Source organism: Gossypium raimondii, chromosome 2, assembly GCF_025698545.1.
Source record: "Gossypium raimondii isolate GPD5lz chromosome 2, ASM2569854v1, whole genome shotgun sequence".
In the NCBI taxonomy this organism is placed as follows: domain Eukaryota; kingdom Viridiplantae; phylum Streptophyta; class Magnoliopsida; order Malvales; family Malvaceae; genus Gossypium; species Gossypium raimondii.
The window spans coordinates 24,336,943-24,354,413 of record NC_068566.1 but is presented as its reverse complement, the minus strand read 5'-3'; the positions used below and the strand labels follow the sequence as shown (position 1 = coordinate 24,354,413).

The 17,471-nt window shown below is 34.9% G+C and overlaps 1 protein-coding gene across 6 annotated transcripts; it reads left to right on the top strand.

The window, feature by feature from the left end:
- The first annotated feature begins 436 nt into the window (after window positions 1-436).
- On the top strand, window positions 437-13,101 carry LOC105788322 (putative metallophosphoesterase At3g03305). 6 transcript variants are annotated; one of them, XM_012615157.2, is made up of 5 exons: window positions 437-847; window positions 9,722-9,969; window positions 10,478-12,052; window positions 12,480-12,599; window positions 12,737-13,101. In XM_012615157.2, exons 1-4 carry the CDS (start codon window positions 583-585, stop codon window positions 12,594-12,596), a joined length of 2,205 nt encoding a protein of 734 aa, XP_012470611.1. In that variant the 5' UTR covers window positions 437-582; the 3' UTR covers window positions 12,597-12,599; window positions 12,737-13,101. The 6 variants fall into 6 exon arrangements, with proteins under 6 accessions (XP_012470611.1, XP_012470614.1, XP_012470612.1 ...); XM_012615160.2 differs by having other exon boundaries at window positions 12,723-13,101; XM_012615158.2 differs by having other exon boundaries at window positions 12,480-12,604.
- The last annotated feature ends 4,370 nt before the right edge of the window (window positions 13,102-17,471 follow it).

Below are 17,471 nucleotides of genomic sequence, written 5' to 3'. Positions count from 1 at the left end.
TGTGTATGTATCATAACTGATAAAAGTACCCTTATACTAAGAGTTGGGTTGCATTTTGCCCTATTTACTCAAAAAGGGTAAAATTAGTCATTATTATTAGATCAAAGAGTAAACAAGTCATTTTGTTAAAATATTGATTAATTTTTGCGGTTGAAAACTAATCCTTATACGCTAGTATGACGTACACTAACATGTCATGTGTAATTGTCGGGTTATTTTATTAACCACGTCAGTTTTTAACACTAAAAATAAATACATTTTTTAATAAAAAATCGATTATTAAGTTACAAAAATTAATTCACATTTTTTGGGTAGAAGATGGAAAAAGTGAGCTTCGGTGGTAGATTTACCACCATAACCCCCATCATTCAATCTGAAACTTGTAAAATTATAAATAGATAAATAACAAGAAATACGGATGAAATACTACCGTAAAACTAGCTCGTTGAACGCAGAATCAAACGGTTGCCCAAAAACTAAAAACTAAAAACATAACCGAACGGCCCAAAGTCCAAATTCCAAATCAAACCTCCGTCTCTGTTCTCAGAGACAAACGCAAGAAAATTAAGAGTAGTTGTGAACATGGGCATTCTCCTAGTGCTTTTGTTATGCCTGATTATACCCATTTGTTATGCCCAACATCAACACCAAACATCCTCCTTCTCTTCGCGTAGAACAGTTATAGATGTAAAACACGGTCCGGATTCAGTTGTATGGGCTGTTCAACTCTCTGATCTCCATTTCAGTGTTCACCATCCTCAGAGAGCCATCGACTTTCGGAACCTTGTTCCTCCTGCTCTTTCCATGATTAACCCTTCTCTTGTCCTCATCACTGGTGATCTTACAGGTTTTAATTTCATTTCTAGCTTGATGAGATTTTCATGTTTGAGTGTTTCTTTTATGAGAAATCATGATCCTGAATTTTGGGCTTGTGTTGATTTTTTTTAAATGTTCTTGATTTCGCGTTCTTTTGTCAAGCGCTGGGTCATGGGTTTAGTTGCATTATATGATGCCACTAAATGTGCTTATTTTGGTCATTGAGTTCATTGGCTTATTTATTAAATTTGGTTGGAACGGGGTAGTATTTGGTAAAGAGCCTGTTAATGTATATTGTGATTGTAAATTAGGTGTTAGCTTGATTGAACTGGGAACTGTTAAATGACTTTTCCTATAAATTAAAATGCTCAGTTTAGAAATTTTATGTTCATGTATGACTTTCCCACCTCTGTTTATAATATTCTACTTTATAGATACTGCTGCTATTAAGGCAAAATGTTGGAAAAGACAACAATATGCCACAATTTTCTTGCTACTGTGTTATTATGTCTATCTACTTGCATCCCTCTGTCTTCTGTTTTTACCCATTTACAGAAAATTATACGAGATCCTTCCAAAGAGGGGGGAAGGAACATCTATATGTACTTCAAATTAGTAGTTTGGTTTCTATTGTTTTCTCCCACTGGAATTAACAAATGGTCACAGAGCCCAGAATTTGCAGTGTAGATTTTTCCTGATCCTGTAAGCTCAAATCTGTTCCAGCTTTTTCAAGCCCCTTCTGTCTATTCTAATATTATCTTGCTGATGTAAGAATTTAAGGTCACAAACATGCATCCAAGGTGTATAGGATGGTAAATTCATGAACTTTTGCATTAATCAGTATTATGACTTATGGCATCACTGACTTGGTACAATATGAGTGGAGTATGAAATATATGTTGTTTGGTATGTATGCTTATGGTGTTCTCACCAACTTTAATGTTGTTAAAGGGTGCAAAGCATATTGTAGGTGCTAAAACCCTTGCAATGTTGTTAAGATTAAGATATATAATTATGATAATAAACTTTTTGGTCTAGTTCATCTGCAAAGCAGGTAATGTGATACCCTACACCCGTTTTGACATCCGGTATGGATGGAAGATGCCACCGGAGCACAAACCAAAAGGAAATCTTGAAAATAAATAAGATTTAAATCTTTGAATCAATTTAATAAATTCATATAAATGAAATAAAATCAATTTAGAGGTTTTGAATTCAAGTCGAAATCATTTAGAAACAATTCCTGGGTGATTGGAGGTGTCCAAGACCAATAACGGGATTTAACGAGTCCAAAGTACCAAATAGTGCAGGGGTACTGTCTAGGGGCTAGGTATCAATACCTAAGCCCCATGTTCCGATACCCTTAGGCAAAGTATAGGTACCTGGGTGTTAGGTATCAGCACCTGGTTCCAAGTACCGTAGTTTTTAGCCACTGACTTTTTGGGATCCGATACTTTAATATATGTACCGGAACCTGGATCCTTGGGACCAAATTTTTGGTCACTGACTTGTAAAGTTCTGATATCCACACCCTAAGTTCTGAAACCTTGGTGTTGGGGGCCAAAATTTCACAAAGAAGCAACCTCAAACACACTCCAAATCACCCTAAAACAATCCAAACATAAAACTTTCACGAGGGATCAATTCAAGGCATATACTAGTAATCCCAAACACATTCTAACTTACCCTAAATTTAACTAATACTGAAGACATTTAAAAATCATATTAAGACTACCAAAATGAGTATCATGCATAGCCACAAATAGCTCAAATCAAGATAATTAAGAGCACGCATGCTTTTTTAGTATTCATAATCATCTAAGTTTTTAAGCCAACCAAATGTATACTACAAGGTAAGCATCAAAATCATCCAAAATATCAAGACTCATAGTAAGATAAAACTAGTCTATATGCATACAATAAGAATGACCCTCTAGTACATGCCACTAGGAGGCACTTATACAAATAGACAAATTTCATACTCTTTGAGCCTAGCTAGTGGTGATGTGATTTGGAAAGGACGTGTTGGCTTCACGAACGCTTCTCAAAACCTACGCGCAAATAAGCAATAGCGCGTTTAGCTTAAAGCTTAGCAAGAAAATAGAAAACACTCACTTACCTTGCTCTGAGAATGAAGGGGCTTGCAAAGACATAAATAAAGCTATAATCTCGTCATTAGCAATTCTAATGGCATGAAAGTTCGTTAATCATAAACAAAATCATATAATAAAGATTTGTTAATACATATCTTAAACAAATAGTTATACCACATCAATACATAGGCCTCAGTAATCTTAGTGAACTATGATTTGGACACTTGGGACTCCCACCCTGACTCCACATATATTGCACTTCAAGTGCATTTCCATCCTTGACACCAACATCGTTCCATATCGTATTGTCGCCACAATGCACGCAATCTAGTACGTATTGGCATGTCAACCATAACCTAGCTATTTTACAGAGTTTACAAGGGCAAAACTTTCAATAATTAACCAATTTAAATTAGCAAGACCCTTGGTCCTCCAAGTCATGCATACATTCATATACATGTACCATTAAAATTGTTTATTCCACATATCAAGCAATATGTGAACTTCATGACTCATGTCACATATATCCTATTCCCATTATGCACATTTTGTATCAACATTCGTTTCTCACATGGTTCATATCATTTCACAATCAAAATCCCATATGTTACATTTCTGGTTAACTATTATTAAATTTCACCTTAAAAGAAATAATGTTTCATGCCATTTAATAACCATTTCACTACATATATACATATACACACACCCATCTCTCTCTCTCTCTCCCCCCTATTTATATTGTTGGAATCCCTATAATTAAGGATAAAAACCTTACCTTATTACTAGTAGTTACTGATTCTCAATTGCTGTTTCTTAGGAAATTAGGAATTGTTTCCTTTAAAATAATTATTCCTCTCTTTATAATCTGTAAACTTAAGCAGTAGAAATACATAGAATATTTTTCCTCTGAGTTTTTTCATGGCATCAGGGCTTTAGGATTCATTCGATCCTATTTTTTTCTCTAATTTCCCTTCTTAAAAATTCCTTCGGTTTAGTCCTCCAATGGGTGATATTAGTGAAAATTTCTCTGAAACTGAGACATCACAAATGACTCAGAATATCAATCAGGGAATCACTCAAGGTGAAATTAATTCATCCCTTATAATCACTAATCATCGGCTAAATGGGAAGAACTTCCTGCAATGGTCTCAATCGGTTCTTATGGTGATTCGTGGTCGTGGCAAATTAGGATACATCAATGGAGAAATTCCACGACCAACCATAGCTGATCCTACTTATGCCACTTGGGAACTCAACAATTCAATTGTAATGGCTTGGCTAATCAATTCGATGGAAGGCCATATAAGTCGCACCTATCTTTTTTTCAAAACTGCAAAAGACATGTGGGATGCAGTCAAAGAAAACTACTCAGATTTTGGAAACGTCTCCCAAGTATTTGAGATCAAGCTTAAGTTAAAGGATATCCGACAAGGAACACTCGAGGTAACTCATTACTACAACATGTGGCAAGAACTGGATATGTACTATGAGGCAGATTGGGGTGAAGGCTTAAAACACAACATGTTTATGACCCATCTCAACAATGAACGCCTTTATGAGTTTTTAGCAGGACTGAACCGTGAGTTAGATGAGGTCCGTGGCCGAATTCTGGGCAGATCACCTCTCCCAACGATCGGCGAAGCATTTGCAGAAGTTAGAAGAGAAGAAAAGCGTCGTCTTGTCATGATGAGAGATTCAAAGGAACCTAAACCTATGACCCCGATTTCTAACCGTCCTACTGAATCCTCTGCTCTCATCTCCAAAGGTCCACAGCTACGAAAACGTGCTGGAAATGATTCTGAATCCACAAGACCATGGTGTAGTCACTGCAATCGTGTTGGTCATACAAAAGAAAAATGCTTCAAACTCCATGGCTATCCTAAAAAAAACAGAATGATAATAAGACTGCCATGTTATCCTCCACTACTGCAGATGATGTTCTTGATGTTCGCTTAACCGAAACACAGCTTGAGACTCTCCATAAGATACTTGGTACTCCCACTACTCATGGATCTCTAGCCACTCCAGGTACTGCCCTCAACATTGCTTTTGAATCTAATAATCAATCTCCTTGGATACTCGATTCGGGTGCCTCCGATCACATGACAGGTGACTCCACGTTGTTTCACACCTACACTTCTTGTCATAACAAATCCCGAATCCGCATAGCTGACGGTTCTTACTCACCTGTGGCTGGAATAGAAGTACAAATGACAGAGAGTTTTTCTCTTGATAAAGTCCTACATGTCCCAAACTTGTCCCGTAATTTACTTTCAATTAGTAAACTTACTAAGGATGAAAAATTTCTTGCTGAATTTTCTGCAATTGGTTGTGTGATACAGGAACAGAAATCGGGGAAGATGATTGGCACTGCTAAAGTTGATGGACTATATATTTTGAATAAAAACAGTACACAAGGGGGATTGACTCTATCCACTTCAAAATAGGACACTATTATGTTATGGCACCGTAGGTTAGGACATCCAAACTTTGTGTATTTGAAAAAACATCTTCCGCTGTTATTTCGAAATAAAAGTATTAATTCCTTGAAGTGTGAAATTTGTCAATTATCTGAACATACCCGTGTGCCATACCCATTAAAACCACATATTCAGTCCCAACCTTTTTCATTAATCCACAGTGACCTATGGGGAGCCAGCCGAGTGAAAAATATTACAGGGGCTAGATGGTTTATAACCTTCATTGATGATCATACTAGGGTTTGTTGGGTCTATCTACTCAAAGAAAAATCTGAAACACCCAAAGTATTCCAAAATTTTCACTCAATGATTCGAACCCAATTCAACTCTACCATACATACCCTCCGTACTGACAATGGGAGAGAATACTTTAACTCTGTCTTAAGTCCATACCTTTCTGACCAAGGCATTATACACCAAAGCTCTTGTCCTGACACTCCTCAACAAAACGGGAACTTTGAGAGAAAAAATCATCTCCTTGATGTGGCTCGAGCCATAATGTTCACCATGAATGTTCCAAAATACTTGTAGGGAGAAGCTGTCCTCACTGCATGTTATCTCATAAACCGAATGCCATCAAAGATCCTCAATTTCCAAACACCTCTAAATACTCTTTTAAAGGCCTTCCCTCTATTTCATGTTCCTAATCTTCCAGCCAAAATATTCGACTGTAAAGCTTTTGTCCATAACTATCAACCAAATCAATCCAAACTTGATCCTCGAGCCCACACCTGCATCTTCATTGGATATTTCCCTACACAAAAAGGCTATAAGTGTTACTCACCAACATTGCGCCGAATGTTTGTCTCTCGGGATGTTACCTTCTTTGAAAATGAACCATACTTTCCAGCATCTCATCTTCAGGGGAGACTTTTAATGAAGATGAGACCCTTAATACTCTCCTCATTATGCCTCCTGATCCTACTACTACTATCACAAACAAACCTATCCCAGATTTAGTTGCTGTTTCCCCTGCGCAGCAAGAATTTAACACCGTCCTTCCCGATAACAATACCTCCACCGAAGTACAACAGCCACCTGATCAAGGAAAACAGCAAATACATGTTTACTCCCGACGGAATCGTTCTCCTGAAACTGATGCAGCAGTGCCAATTACATCTCCAACCGAGGACTGTTTTGAAACAGAAGTCCCACCTCCGTCACCATCCATTTATCTTCCAATTGCAGTTCGAAAGGGTACAAGGAGCTGCACTCAACATCCTATTTCTCGGTTTGTATCCTATGAAAATTTATCTAAGTCTTACAAAGCTTTTGTGACTAATGTTGATTCTGTAAAAACTTCAAAAAATATAGAAGAGGCTCTTGAATCAGCTGAGTGGAGACAAGCCGTGATGGAAGAAATGAAGGCCCTCAAAAACAATGAAACATGGGAAGTCTCGGATCTACCTAAAGGGAAAAAAATCGTAGGGTGCAAATGAATTTTCACTACGAAATTTAAACCCGATGGCCATATTGACCGATGCAAAGCTCGACTTGTGGCTAAGGGATTCACCCAAACTTATGGTCTTGACTGCAACGAGATGTTTGCACCGGTTGCCAAACTAAACACCGTTCAGGTTCTGCTATCTCTTGCTGCCAACCTTGATTGGCACTTGACTCAATTGGATGTAAAAAATGCTTTTCTCAATGGGGAATTAAATGAGGAGGTGTACATGGATTTCCCACCCGGGTTTGAAGAAAACAAGGACCAAGTGTGTAAGTTGAAAAAATCATTGTATGGGCTGAAACAATCTCCACGAACGTGGTTCAGCCGATTTGCAAAAGCTATGACTAGCAAAAATTGCATTCAAGGACAGGCAGACCACACCATGTTCTACAAGCACTCGGAAGAGGGTAAATGCTGCATTCTTATCGTTTATGTCGACGATATAATATTAACAAGAAATGACTCGAGCGAAATTTTGAGATTGAAAGAATTTCTTGGTATAGAGTTTGAACTTAAAGACTTGGGGAGTCTTAAATATTTTCTTGGTATGGAGGTAGCAAGGTCGAAAAAATGTATCTTCATTTCCCAAAGGAAATATGTTCTTGATCTACTGTCGGAAGTTGGTTTGATGGACAGCAAACCAGTCGAAACTCCTATGGAGTTTAACCTTAAATTTGGAACTAATGAGGATGGAGAAGAAATCGATAGGGGGAAATATCAACGTCTAGTAGGAAGGCTCATCTACCTATCTCACACCCGTCCAGACATAGCCTTGATGTGAGTGTTATTAGTCGATATATGCATGCCCAGGAGAAGCACTTGGAAGTCGCATATAGAATACTAAGATATCTAAAAGGAACTCTTGGTAAAGGTCGTACTTCAAGAAGGCATCAACAAAGTGTGAAAGTCTACTTGATCTGGGCATCGGGGTTTCTCATTAATGATAAATGCTCTACAAGCGGATATTGTAGTTATGTTTGGGGTAATCTTGAGGCGTGGAGGAGCAAAAACAATCATGGTAACACCCAGCAGGTCAGAGAAGGAGTATCGAGCACTATCTCATGGTATATCTGAAGGAATTTGGATACAAAGACTTATGGGAGAACTAAAAGTGCCTTATACGGACCTATGAAGATGTCTTGTGACAACCAGATCTTTGTCGACATAGCACATAATCCTGCATCATGATTGGACCAAACATGTGGAAATAGATCGTCACTTTATAAAAAGAAAAAATACACTCGGAGAAGTATGCATCACCTACCTACCTACTAGACAACAAGTTGCGGACATGTTAACTAAAAGTTTGAGCAGAAACATGTTGGAAGAACTTATTGGCAAGTGGGTTTGATTAACATCTACACTCCGACTTGAGGGGAGTGTTGGAATCCCTATAATTAAGGATAGAAACCTTACCTTATTACTAGTAGTTCCCTTGTAAATAGAAACTAATCTCAGTTACTGATTTTTAGGAAATTAGGAATTGTTTCCTTTAAAATAATTATTCCTCTCTTTATAATCTGTAAACTAAAGCAGTAGAAATACAAAAAATATTTTTCCTTTGAGTTTTTTCATATATATATATTAAAAAGAAGTAAACATGTTCCTTGAGATTCTTACCTTCCAAAATGTACATAAACAAAAGGAAGGCTTCTTCCTTTTTCTTCAATCCTCAAGCCCCCCTTTTCCTTTGCTTGAATTTCCACCTTCAAGCTTTTTCTCTTCGATAATATGAATATCCATAATAAACGCAATAATCATTAATGACCATATTAATGGCTCAACCACAAGGAATGTACAAAAGTGATAAGTGTGCCAAGATGAAAAATACCAGAGCTCTTACCTTACTATAAGTTTTCTCACTCTATTCAAGCTTCCTCACTCTAGATATTTAAAACCCTAAGTGGTAGGTGATGGGAAAAAGATGAAAGGATTGGCTCAAATGTTTGTTTTATAAGTAGATTTCAAGAAAGAGTAAAGAGAAGGGTGGATTTGAATGGATTTAGGGGAAGAGATCAAAGAAATAATAGAAGGGAAGGTTTTCTTTTCTCACCTTGAAATGGCTAGCTAGGAGGGATGAAAATGGGGATCTTCTCCCTTTTTCTTGTATTTTTAAATTGTAAAGAAGAGTCAAAGTCAAGTTAGTAAACAAGTCAAAAAGAAATGCGTGGTTAATATTTGTTCTTAATTAAGAAAAATGATCTAATGGCTCATAGTTCATCCCATCACCACCATAAATCATAATTTCCAATATTCTAACATGTTCTTATACAAAATATCTAAAATACCCTTGTGGGCAAAATTACTTTTACCCCTCACTAAAATCTTACCCAACCAAGTCCAAAAGCTTAAAACATATCACTATATTGTCTCATCACACAATAAATGCTCAAATCTCATTAAATTCAAAGAAATCATAATTCTTCTACCAAATTATGGATAGAATTCTCAAAATCGAATCATATGGTAAACTGGAAAAATTTTAGGGTGTTATTTGCAAATTTTTTCTCCTGTTGTTGGCAAAAATATGCATGATTTTCTTATAGTCCCATGTCTTTTGTTGAATAGTCAAAACATTGAGAGCTAAAATGCTTGACATTATCCTCTTTCTTACTGATAAAAGTACAACTAATAACAATATAAAAAATTAAAGTAAAACTTCAATTAGATGGACATATTTTGTGTCTACCGCCTTAGAAAGGAAGCGTTCCTAGGTGGCTAGGCATGCCGCTAATCAAATGAGCTTTAATTGAAAGGTTCTGAAGCACTTTTATTGTTTGGCACTAAGGTGTGATATCTAGGCATGTGTCTAGACACACGCCTTCTGACCAATTTTATGATCACAACGGATTATTCATCTTAAATAAAATATTTTCTATCAACAGATGGGAAAAGCAAGGATTTGTTAGTAATGAAGCAAAATGAAGAGGAATGGGTAGAATACAAGAATGTAATGGAAGATGTTGTGAAAAGAAGTGGACTCGATAAGAACATCTTCTATGATCTTAGAGGGAATCATGATAATTTTGGCGTACCAGTGATTGGTGGCTCATTAGATTTCTACTCAAAGTATAGCATCAATGGGCAATTGGGAAGGAGTGGACATGTAAATAGTGTCACACTCACTCTTCAGGTCACTTGCTCTCTCTCTCCCATTTTATGTGTGATTTATGGTTTTATCTGGAAAGACAATGTTAGATTTTTAACTGGAAATATAGGTCTTGTTTGTTTTCATATCTGAAAATTTGTTCAGATTTTGTGCTGCCTGACTGATTGGCTTTTTATTTATTTATTTATTCATTCGTGTTGCTGTATTTCAGATAAGTGGTTAAATTTCAAATTCATGTAAATATTAATATTGCTGGCTTTCATATATGCAAATATTTGCTTTAATCCATGACTGGCTGCAGTTTACTCCACTCATCTGCAGACAATTAGTTAAAATCTGCATGAGAAAAGTGCATAGAACTTTAGGTTTTCACTTTATGTATCTCATGATGCAAAATGATGAATGATGATGAGATTGAAAACTTCTATCATGAATTCTGAGGACAGGCTCAAATGCTTGTTAGTCCATTCATCCTATTTTAAACTTAGGAAATGTTTTGGTTATTTATCTTATTAGTTTGTTACATCACCAGGCTGGTAAGCGGAAGTATCTGTTCGTGGGGTTGGACAGCACCATGTCTGTTGGGTTACGAGGTCCGACTAATCTTTTTGGGCATCCAACTGACCAACTCTTGGCTGAAGTAGATTTGGAGCTATCACAATGGGACTCTCAACCACTTAAACCAGCAAGCAAGATATCTTTTGGACATTTCCCTCTTTCATTTTCAGCATCCTCTCAATCTGGGAAGACCCTGAAAGATATTTTCCTAAAGCATTCCCTTTCTGCTTATGTATGTGGGCATCTTCATTCAAGATTTGGAAAGAACTTAAAAAGGTACCACTTGTCAAGTCATAGATTTTTATCTTCTCAGAAGTTTTTCCAGTTTAATTTAAATCAAAATCCTTCAGAAGGCAGTAAGAATTGTTCATTTGGAGCTCCTCCTGTTCAAGAATTTTGGGAATGGGAAATGGGTGACTGGAGGAAGACTAGAGCCATGCGAATCTTGGCCATTGATAGAGGTCATGTTTCGTTTGCTGATATTGACTTTAAGTCAGGGTCCAAAAAGACTATTATATTACCCACATTTCCACTTGACTCACGTTTCATGTCAACATCTTCATCACACCACGAGTACGAATGTGAGCATATGCTCCCTTCATCTTATGAGACAGTGAGAGCTCTTGTGTTTTCTGTTTCTCCAATTGTGTCAGTTGTAGCTAAAATCTACGATACAAGATATGAAAATCTTGACATTGTTGTGGATGCACCAATGACTAATCTTGGAGATGAGTCCTCGAGGGGAGATCTTTATGCAGTTCCTTGGAACTATAAGGCATTCCAAGACCCATCTGCTGATAGATTCTGGCTGCAAATAGAAGCAACTGATATCATGGGCCGGACAACTATGACTGAACTAAGACCGTTTTCTGTAAATGGGCTTCATGGTAAGGTATCGTGGACTTGGAAGGAGTTTTTTGTCATGGGTTGTCAATGGGAAGCCCTGTATTATCCAATTCTTTGGGTGTCTCTGTACTTTCTACTCTTAATCCTCTTTATCCCTAGAGCTTTTCTCTTTTTCTCTAGGAAACAAATAACTTACAAGAATGTTTTTGCTGCAAAAGGCTTCATAAGTGGCGTAGGATTGGTTTTGCAAGAGCTCTGCAATGTTCCTATGGCATGGTTTGGTTTCCTGGGATATTTATTCTACCTGATTTTGTTTCCCTGGTTTACTGGACAAGTTTTTACTGATGGTGAAGATAAGGGATACATGACATACATGGGCTGGGCAGTGAAATCTTCTGATAATAAGAGCAACCATGATTATATTGGATCTCCTGATGTCATGGTAGTTGTTCTTCCTCATCTCATCTTTGTGGTCTTGCCGGCTATTTTATCCTCTGGAGCTCTGGCAGCTGAGAGAGTTGTCCATAGAGGCAAGTTTCTATCAGTTTCAGGAAAGAAAAAGGATGACTACAGCGGACTGGATCAGAGATCTGTTAGGTATGATTCCCGAGGCAATAGAAGATCAAAATTCCATTTTGGTGGGCACTGGATTCGGTTAATTCTATTGGTTCTTTGCTTGGTTATCTGTTGGAAGCATTTCAAGGTAAATCGTCTAACCCCTATCAGGCTAATATGGAACAAATTGGATTTTAAGATACTAGATCCACATCGGTTGGTACCATTTCCTCTAAAAAACTGTGGAATGAATCACATAAACATGGATTCCTTTCTCACACGTAATTGTGGGTATTATTTTCTTCATTCTATAATTTGAAAAGATTGCAGCTAATGATTTAGTTGGCTAACCATTTATATCTTGTCTGCTAATAGTTTTTTTAAGTTGATGGAGCTCACTAAACACACTATGTTCAAACTCTCATCTGGTAAACAATATGTAATGATTTTGGAAGGCCATAAGTAAATCTTTTTCATTTTCCACCCCACTTTTTGTTAATGCAAAGATGTAAGCGATATACTCATTCCCAGTTCCATCTATCTCTTACTTAAATATGTTGCCTTCTTTCCTGCAGAATTGCAGAGCCCTGATGAAAGCTTATGAGATGAATCCATTGCTCCATTTTCCGGTGTATACTCTTGGGATTCCACTATTGTTGGTTTATGTTATCCACAAAACTAAGAGGAATTAACAAGTACAGTAGGTTTTCTCTTCTCCTTTTCTGTTTTTCATGCTATGTCACAGCCAATCCTTTGTTATATGGCATAAATGCATTTCCAGTATGCTTGGCTTAATATTTGGCCTAAAACACACTCAGTCTGCTGCCTGCAGATGTTCAACGCTTCCGCTCAAAGTACATCAAAAGGATCTCGAAGATGATTACGGCATTAACCGGTTGAAAACTCAGCTGTAGACACCTGGTTTAGTTGAAAACGTAGTTTTAGCCTGTTAGCTACGGTAAATACTAACTGGCAATTAACAAGGGAAGCTTTTAGAAGATATATTCTCTTTGGATATTGGACCTTTCTATTCCGATTACGATTTTGCCATGTACCAGAATTGAAGATAAACAACTGTGATACCTGAAGGCCACTTGATAGTAGGACTACATAAGGTTCAACTTGATTCTGAAAAAGAAAACGAAATGGAAGAGATGAAAAAAATATGAAGTAACAAATTTCAAAATTACACATTAAGTTTGATCTAATGTGCAATGTAATGTAAACTTTGATTTGGTGCAATTATACACATGAAAAGTTTATATAAATCTAGTTATAAAAATAAATTATCTCAAAATTTGCAAAACATATTGCAATTTTTGTCAAAAAGAAAAATAAGTGATAAAATTTTACAAAAATAAATTAAAGTTGGCCGATTGGGATTATTCAAACTACCTTTCACGACAAACATGGGGTGAAATTTGTTCTCAACGTGAAAGACCAATTAACCATGCAAAACAGTTTGTAACATTCATTTAGATTTAGCTTAAGTTTCTTAAAGTTTAAATTTTATTTATTTACATTTATAACATGGTTAAAAAAGAAAGATACACAGTCAAATCCTTGTAGATGTTCTACTCACGTGCTAATTATTTTGATTTTTTATTTCTATTATCTTTTGGTTGGGGTGGGAATTTTTTTAATGCTAAAAATGGGAAAGAGAAAGAAAAAGAGAAATGAAACGAAAGAAAGTGAGACGTGGAAAAGAAAGACAAAAAATGTTGTGATTTTTGTGTGTGTGTGTTTAAAGTACATTAAATTTAATAATATAAACTTGCATAATTTTTTACATTTTAATAAATTATTTAATATATTTTTATGTTAGTATTCAGATATAATTTTGGGTCAAATACTTAGGAAAGAAATTCACTTCTACTTTTTCAATCACATATTGGTTGTTTATGTTATTTTTATATTACATTTTAATTATTTTGTAGAATTTTGTCTAAAGAATAATTAATCGGTGATCTATTAAAATAATTATTATGCTTTTCGATGTAACACTTCAAATTTTTGATGTTGAAAAAATTGATTTGGGGCCAAAATTTAAGCGGAACTATTCTATAAAGTCAAATAGTAAGACTTCTAGGAATGAGTTTTGGGTTAAGTTGCGAATCATTAGTTAAAGTAATTATTATGTTTTTATTAGTATTATTTAGTGGGTAGTGAGATAATGATTAAATTGAAATGTTTTTAAAATTTATGAGATTAATATGTAAATAGATAAAAGTTGAATTTTGTGACATAAGAAAATTTAAAAGGTAATTTACCAAATTCCCATTAACAAATGCACCATTGGTAGTTTTTAAAAGGGTGAACAGTTATTGGGTTTTGCTTTTCAATCTCTCTTGAAATTCTCTTCATCTGTTTTCTAAAATCTTGATTTCAAACATTCAATTTTGAAAGGTATTTTCAACAAATCCATCAATGTTTTAAGCATTAAAACTTGATTGTTCATTTTATTTTTATTTTTGGATAAAGGGATTTCAAAGCTTTTTATTATTTTTTTAAATATATCAATTAAACTCTTATATTTTTTTCACTCAATTGAGCTCTTAAATATTAAAATTTTAATTAATTAAGTTTTTTGACCGTTCACGATCAACCGTTACAGAATAATGACAATATTTTTTAGTTTTTTGCCACATGGCATTCCCAGATTGTGCCACGGGAAAAAATGTTATTTCACATATAAAACTATTTAAAAAATCATTAAAAATAACACTTAATGGTAATTTTGGCCTTTAATTTTTTTTTTAAAATCAATTAAATTCCTCCGAACTTTTTGCACTCAATTGAGCCATTGAACTAACAAAATTGACCAAATAAGCCTTCTAACTAACATTGAGCGTTAGTAGTTAACAACAATGCTGACATGGCCATTAATAATGCCATGTCAACACACATCATCACTAATTGTTGATGTGGCAGTACCATGTCATTGTCGGTTGCTGATGAAGCAACAAAAAATTAAAAAATATTTTAATATTTTAAAATAAGTACACAATGAATTTGGACAAATGGTTGTCTAGGTTCATTTGAATCTAGACAATAATGAGTCTAGATTCATTTTAGAATTAAAAATATAAAAATTATTAAAAATCATTAAAATTTATAAAAAATTTAGAAATAAATTAAAAACAATAAAATTTTATAAAATTTATAAAATAATTTATTAAAACCATAAAAATTAGAAAAATAATTTATAAAAGTTTCTAGAAATGAATTAAAACCCATAAAATTTTATAAAAATAATTTTCTTATTTTTATTAAATTATTTGACTAATATAACTTATTTTTAAGTATATCAAATATTGAAATCCCTTTATTCTCATGCAACTATTGGAAGTTCTTTGTTCAAAAAAAAAAAACTATTGGAAGTTCTTCTAAAATGTTAAACTTTGTAAATAATCAAAGGCTAAACTTTAATAAATATGAGAAAATAAATTTTATAAAATTTTATAAAATATTTAATTATTTTATAAAATTTTATGGTTTTAATTAATTTCTAATAACTTTTATAAAGTATTTTTCTATTTTTATGGTTTTTAATAAATTAATTTTTTATAAATTATATGGTTTTTAATTTATTTCTAATAAATTTTATAATTTTAATTATTCTTTTTTATTTTTTTATAATTCAAGAATGAATCTAGACAATTGGGTGTTCTGATTCAATTGAACTTGGACAACCATTTGTTTTTATAAGTTGTGTAAGAGACATCTGCTTGTTTCTTAAGTTGTAAAAAATACTAAAGCCAACAAAGTCCTTAGACAAGTTTTTGAACATTATCTCGATTTGAGTATTCACATCTAGTCTGGCCCTATTATCTTTAGCCTTAGCGAAGTACCCTATAAGCGAAAACATATGGTATTTAATCGGAGTATTGAGCTATTGTTGGGAGTTCATCAAGCTAGTAATAGCAGATTGTCGAGCCAAGATAGTTTGGCCTCCAATCATAACTTCTAGCTTGTCCATCATCTCTTTAGTGATTCCATAGCTCTCCAATTGTTTTCATAAAGTACCAGTCGCACTTGCTAGTATACAGCAACGAGCTAACTCATTGGAATCCTTCCATCGAGTTCTAACCTCAAGGTGGTTTACACTAGGTCATTTAGTATTAAGGATTGTTTTGTGTTTCTCACTGCTGAGAACAATGTGAAGATTAATCTGATTTATTATATTGAATTGTTTCTAGACTTTCGCATCACTCTCTAGAGAAGGCCTCTCCTTGCATAGGCTATTGGGCACTGGACTCTACTTTATCGAAAAGTAGAACCTCTCGTAAAAATCTAACTCTACAAGAATGTATTTATGATGATCAAGGCCCATGTTGGTTATCCTCTCGAAGAGTACATCTACCATAAGTGTGTTCCCTTGCCTCTTGGTAAAATATAACAATTCCGACTATTTGCGAGTCGTGCCTCCAGATAGTTGGAACAAATCCTAGAAGACCTGTAGCAAAGGCCACATGCTTCTTTATTAACAAAGGATGAACTCTATGATGATCCATCAAGAGTCCCTTGACAACTAATCAGGAGCGAGGTTGTAAAAGTTAAGTAATTCATAAGTGGAAGCATGTAGTGGCAGGGTAAATCCACCTTCAAGCGCATGTAGCGACAAAAGAAGATCAGCCCCTCATTGTCGTATCCAGGACCATAAACATCGTTGAAGGTGCATGTTCCCTTCACAAGGGTAAAGGCATACTTTTAGTGTTTTAATAATAAACCGTGACACAAGAGTAACAATTTTACTTCCCTCTTTTTAGTGGTACATTCAAATGCATCACACACCATAAATTCCCTCATCTCCCTTGGAGGATTCCTCTTCCTTTTCTCACCATTGTTAAAGGTGGTGGCCTCTCTGTTGCGATTACCACTGGCCATCAAAACAAAAGCGGTCATAGACAGGTGAAAATTAAAAAGAAGAAGAAGAAATCTTACCCTAGCAAAGAAAAAAATCCCCAAATCCAAGTAGAAATGTAACACCCTCAATCTGATCCGATTTGCCGGATCCGAATTTTGGGCATTACTAACAAATACAGACACAGACTTAGTCTACTTATACGAATTACAATCAATTATGACTTATTTAATTACAAAATTTCTAACTTGAATACATGAGCATGTACAAAAAGTGAATAAAACTACAACATGTGATAATTAAAATACAACAATATTTAATTTGAAATCCTTATCTATTGCAGACACCCCAAGGTATGGAATTCTCGATGACAATTTAGACTTTGATCGTGCCGCCAAACTCGCTCTATATGCATAATAAATCGATACACCCTTCCCTTTGGCGTAGTCTTAGTGTTATTCCTCTTGGCATATACTCTCATTCAACCTGAAAAAAAAGTATAAACTCATGTAAGCTTATAAAAACTTAGTGAGAGAAATGTCTTTCACCTGCACAGTAATTGCTCATTGTTACTGATGAATTGTTTTGACGATCTCATTGTTCTTGTCCTTCAACTTGTCTCTGGCAAATGCTTTTCTCAAATTTCATTATTCATTCACTATAGGTTAACATAACATACTCTAAAATCATTACTTACCTATCA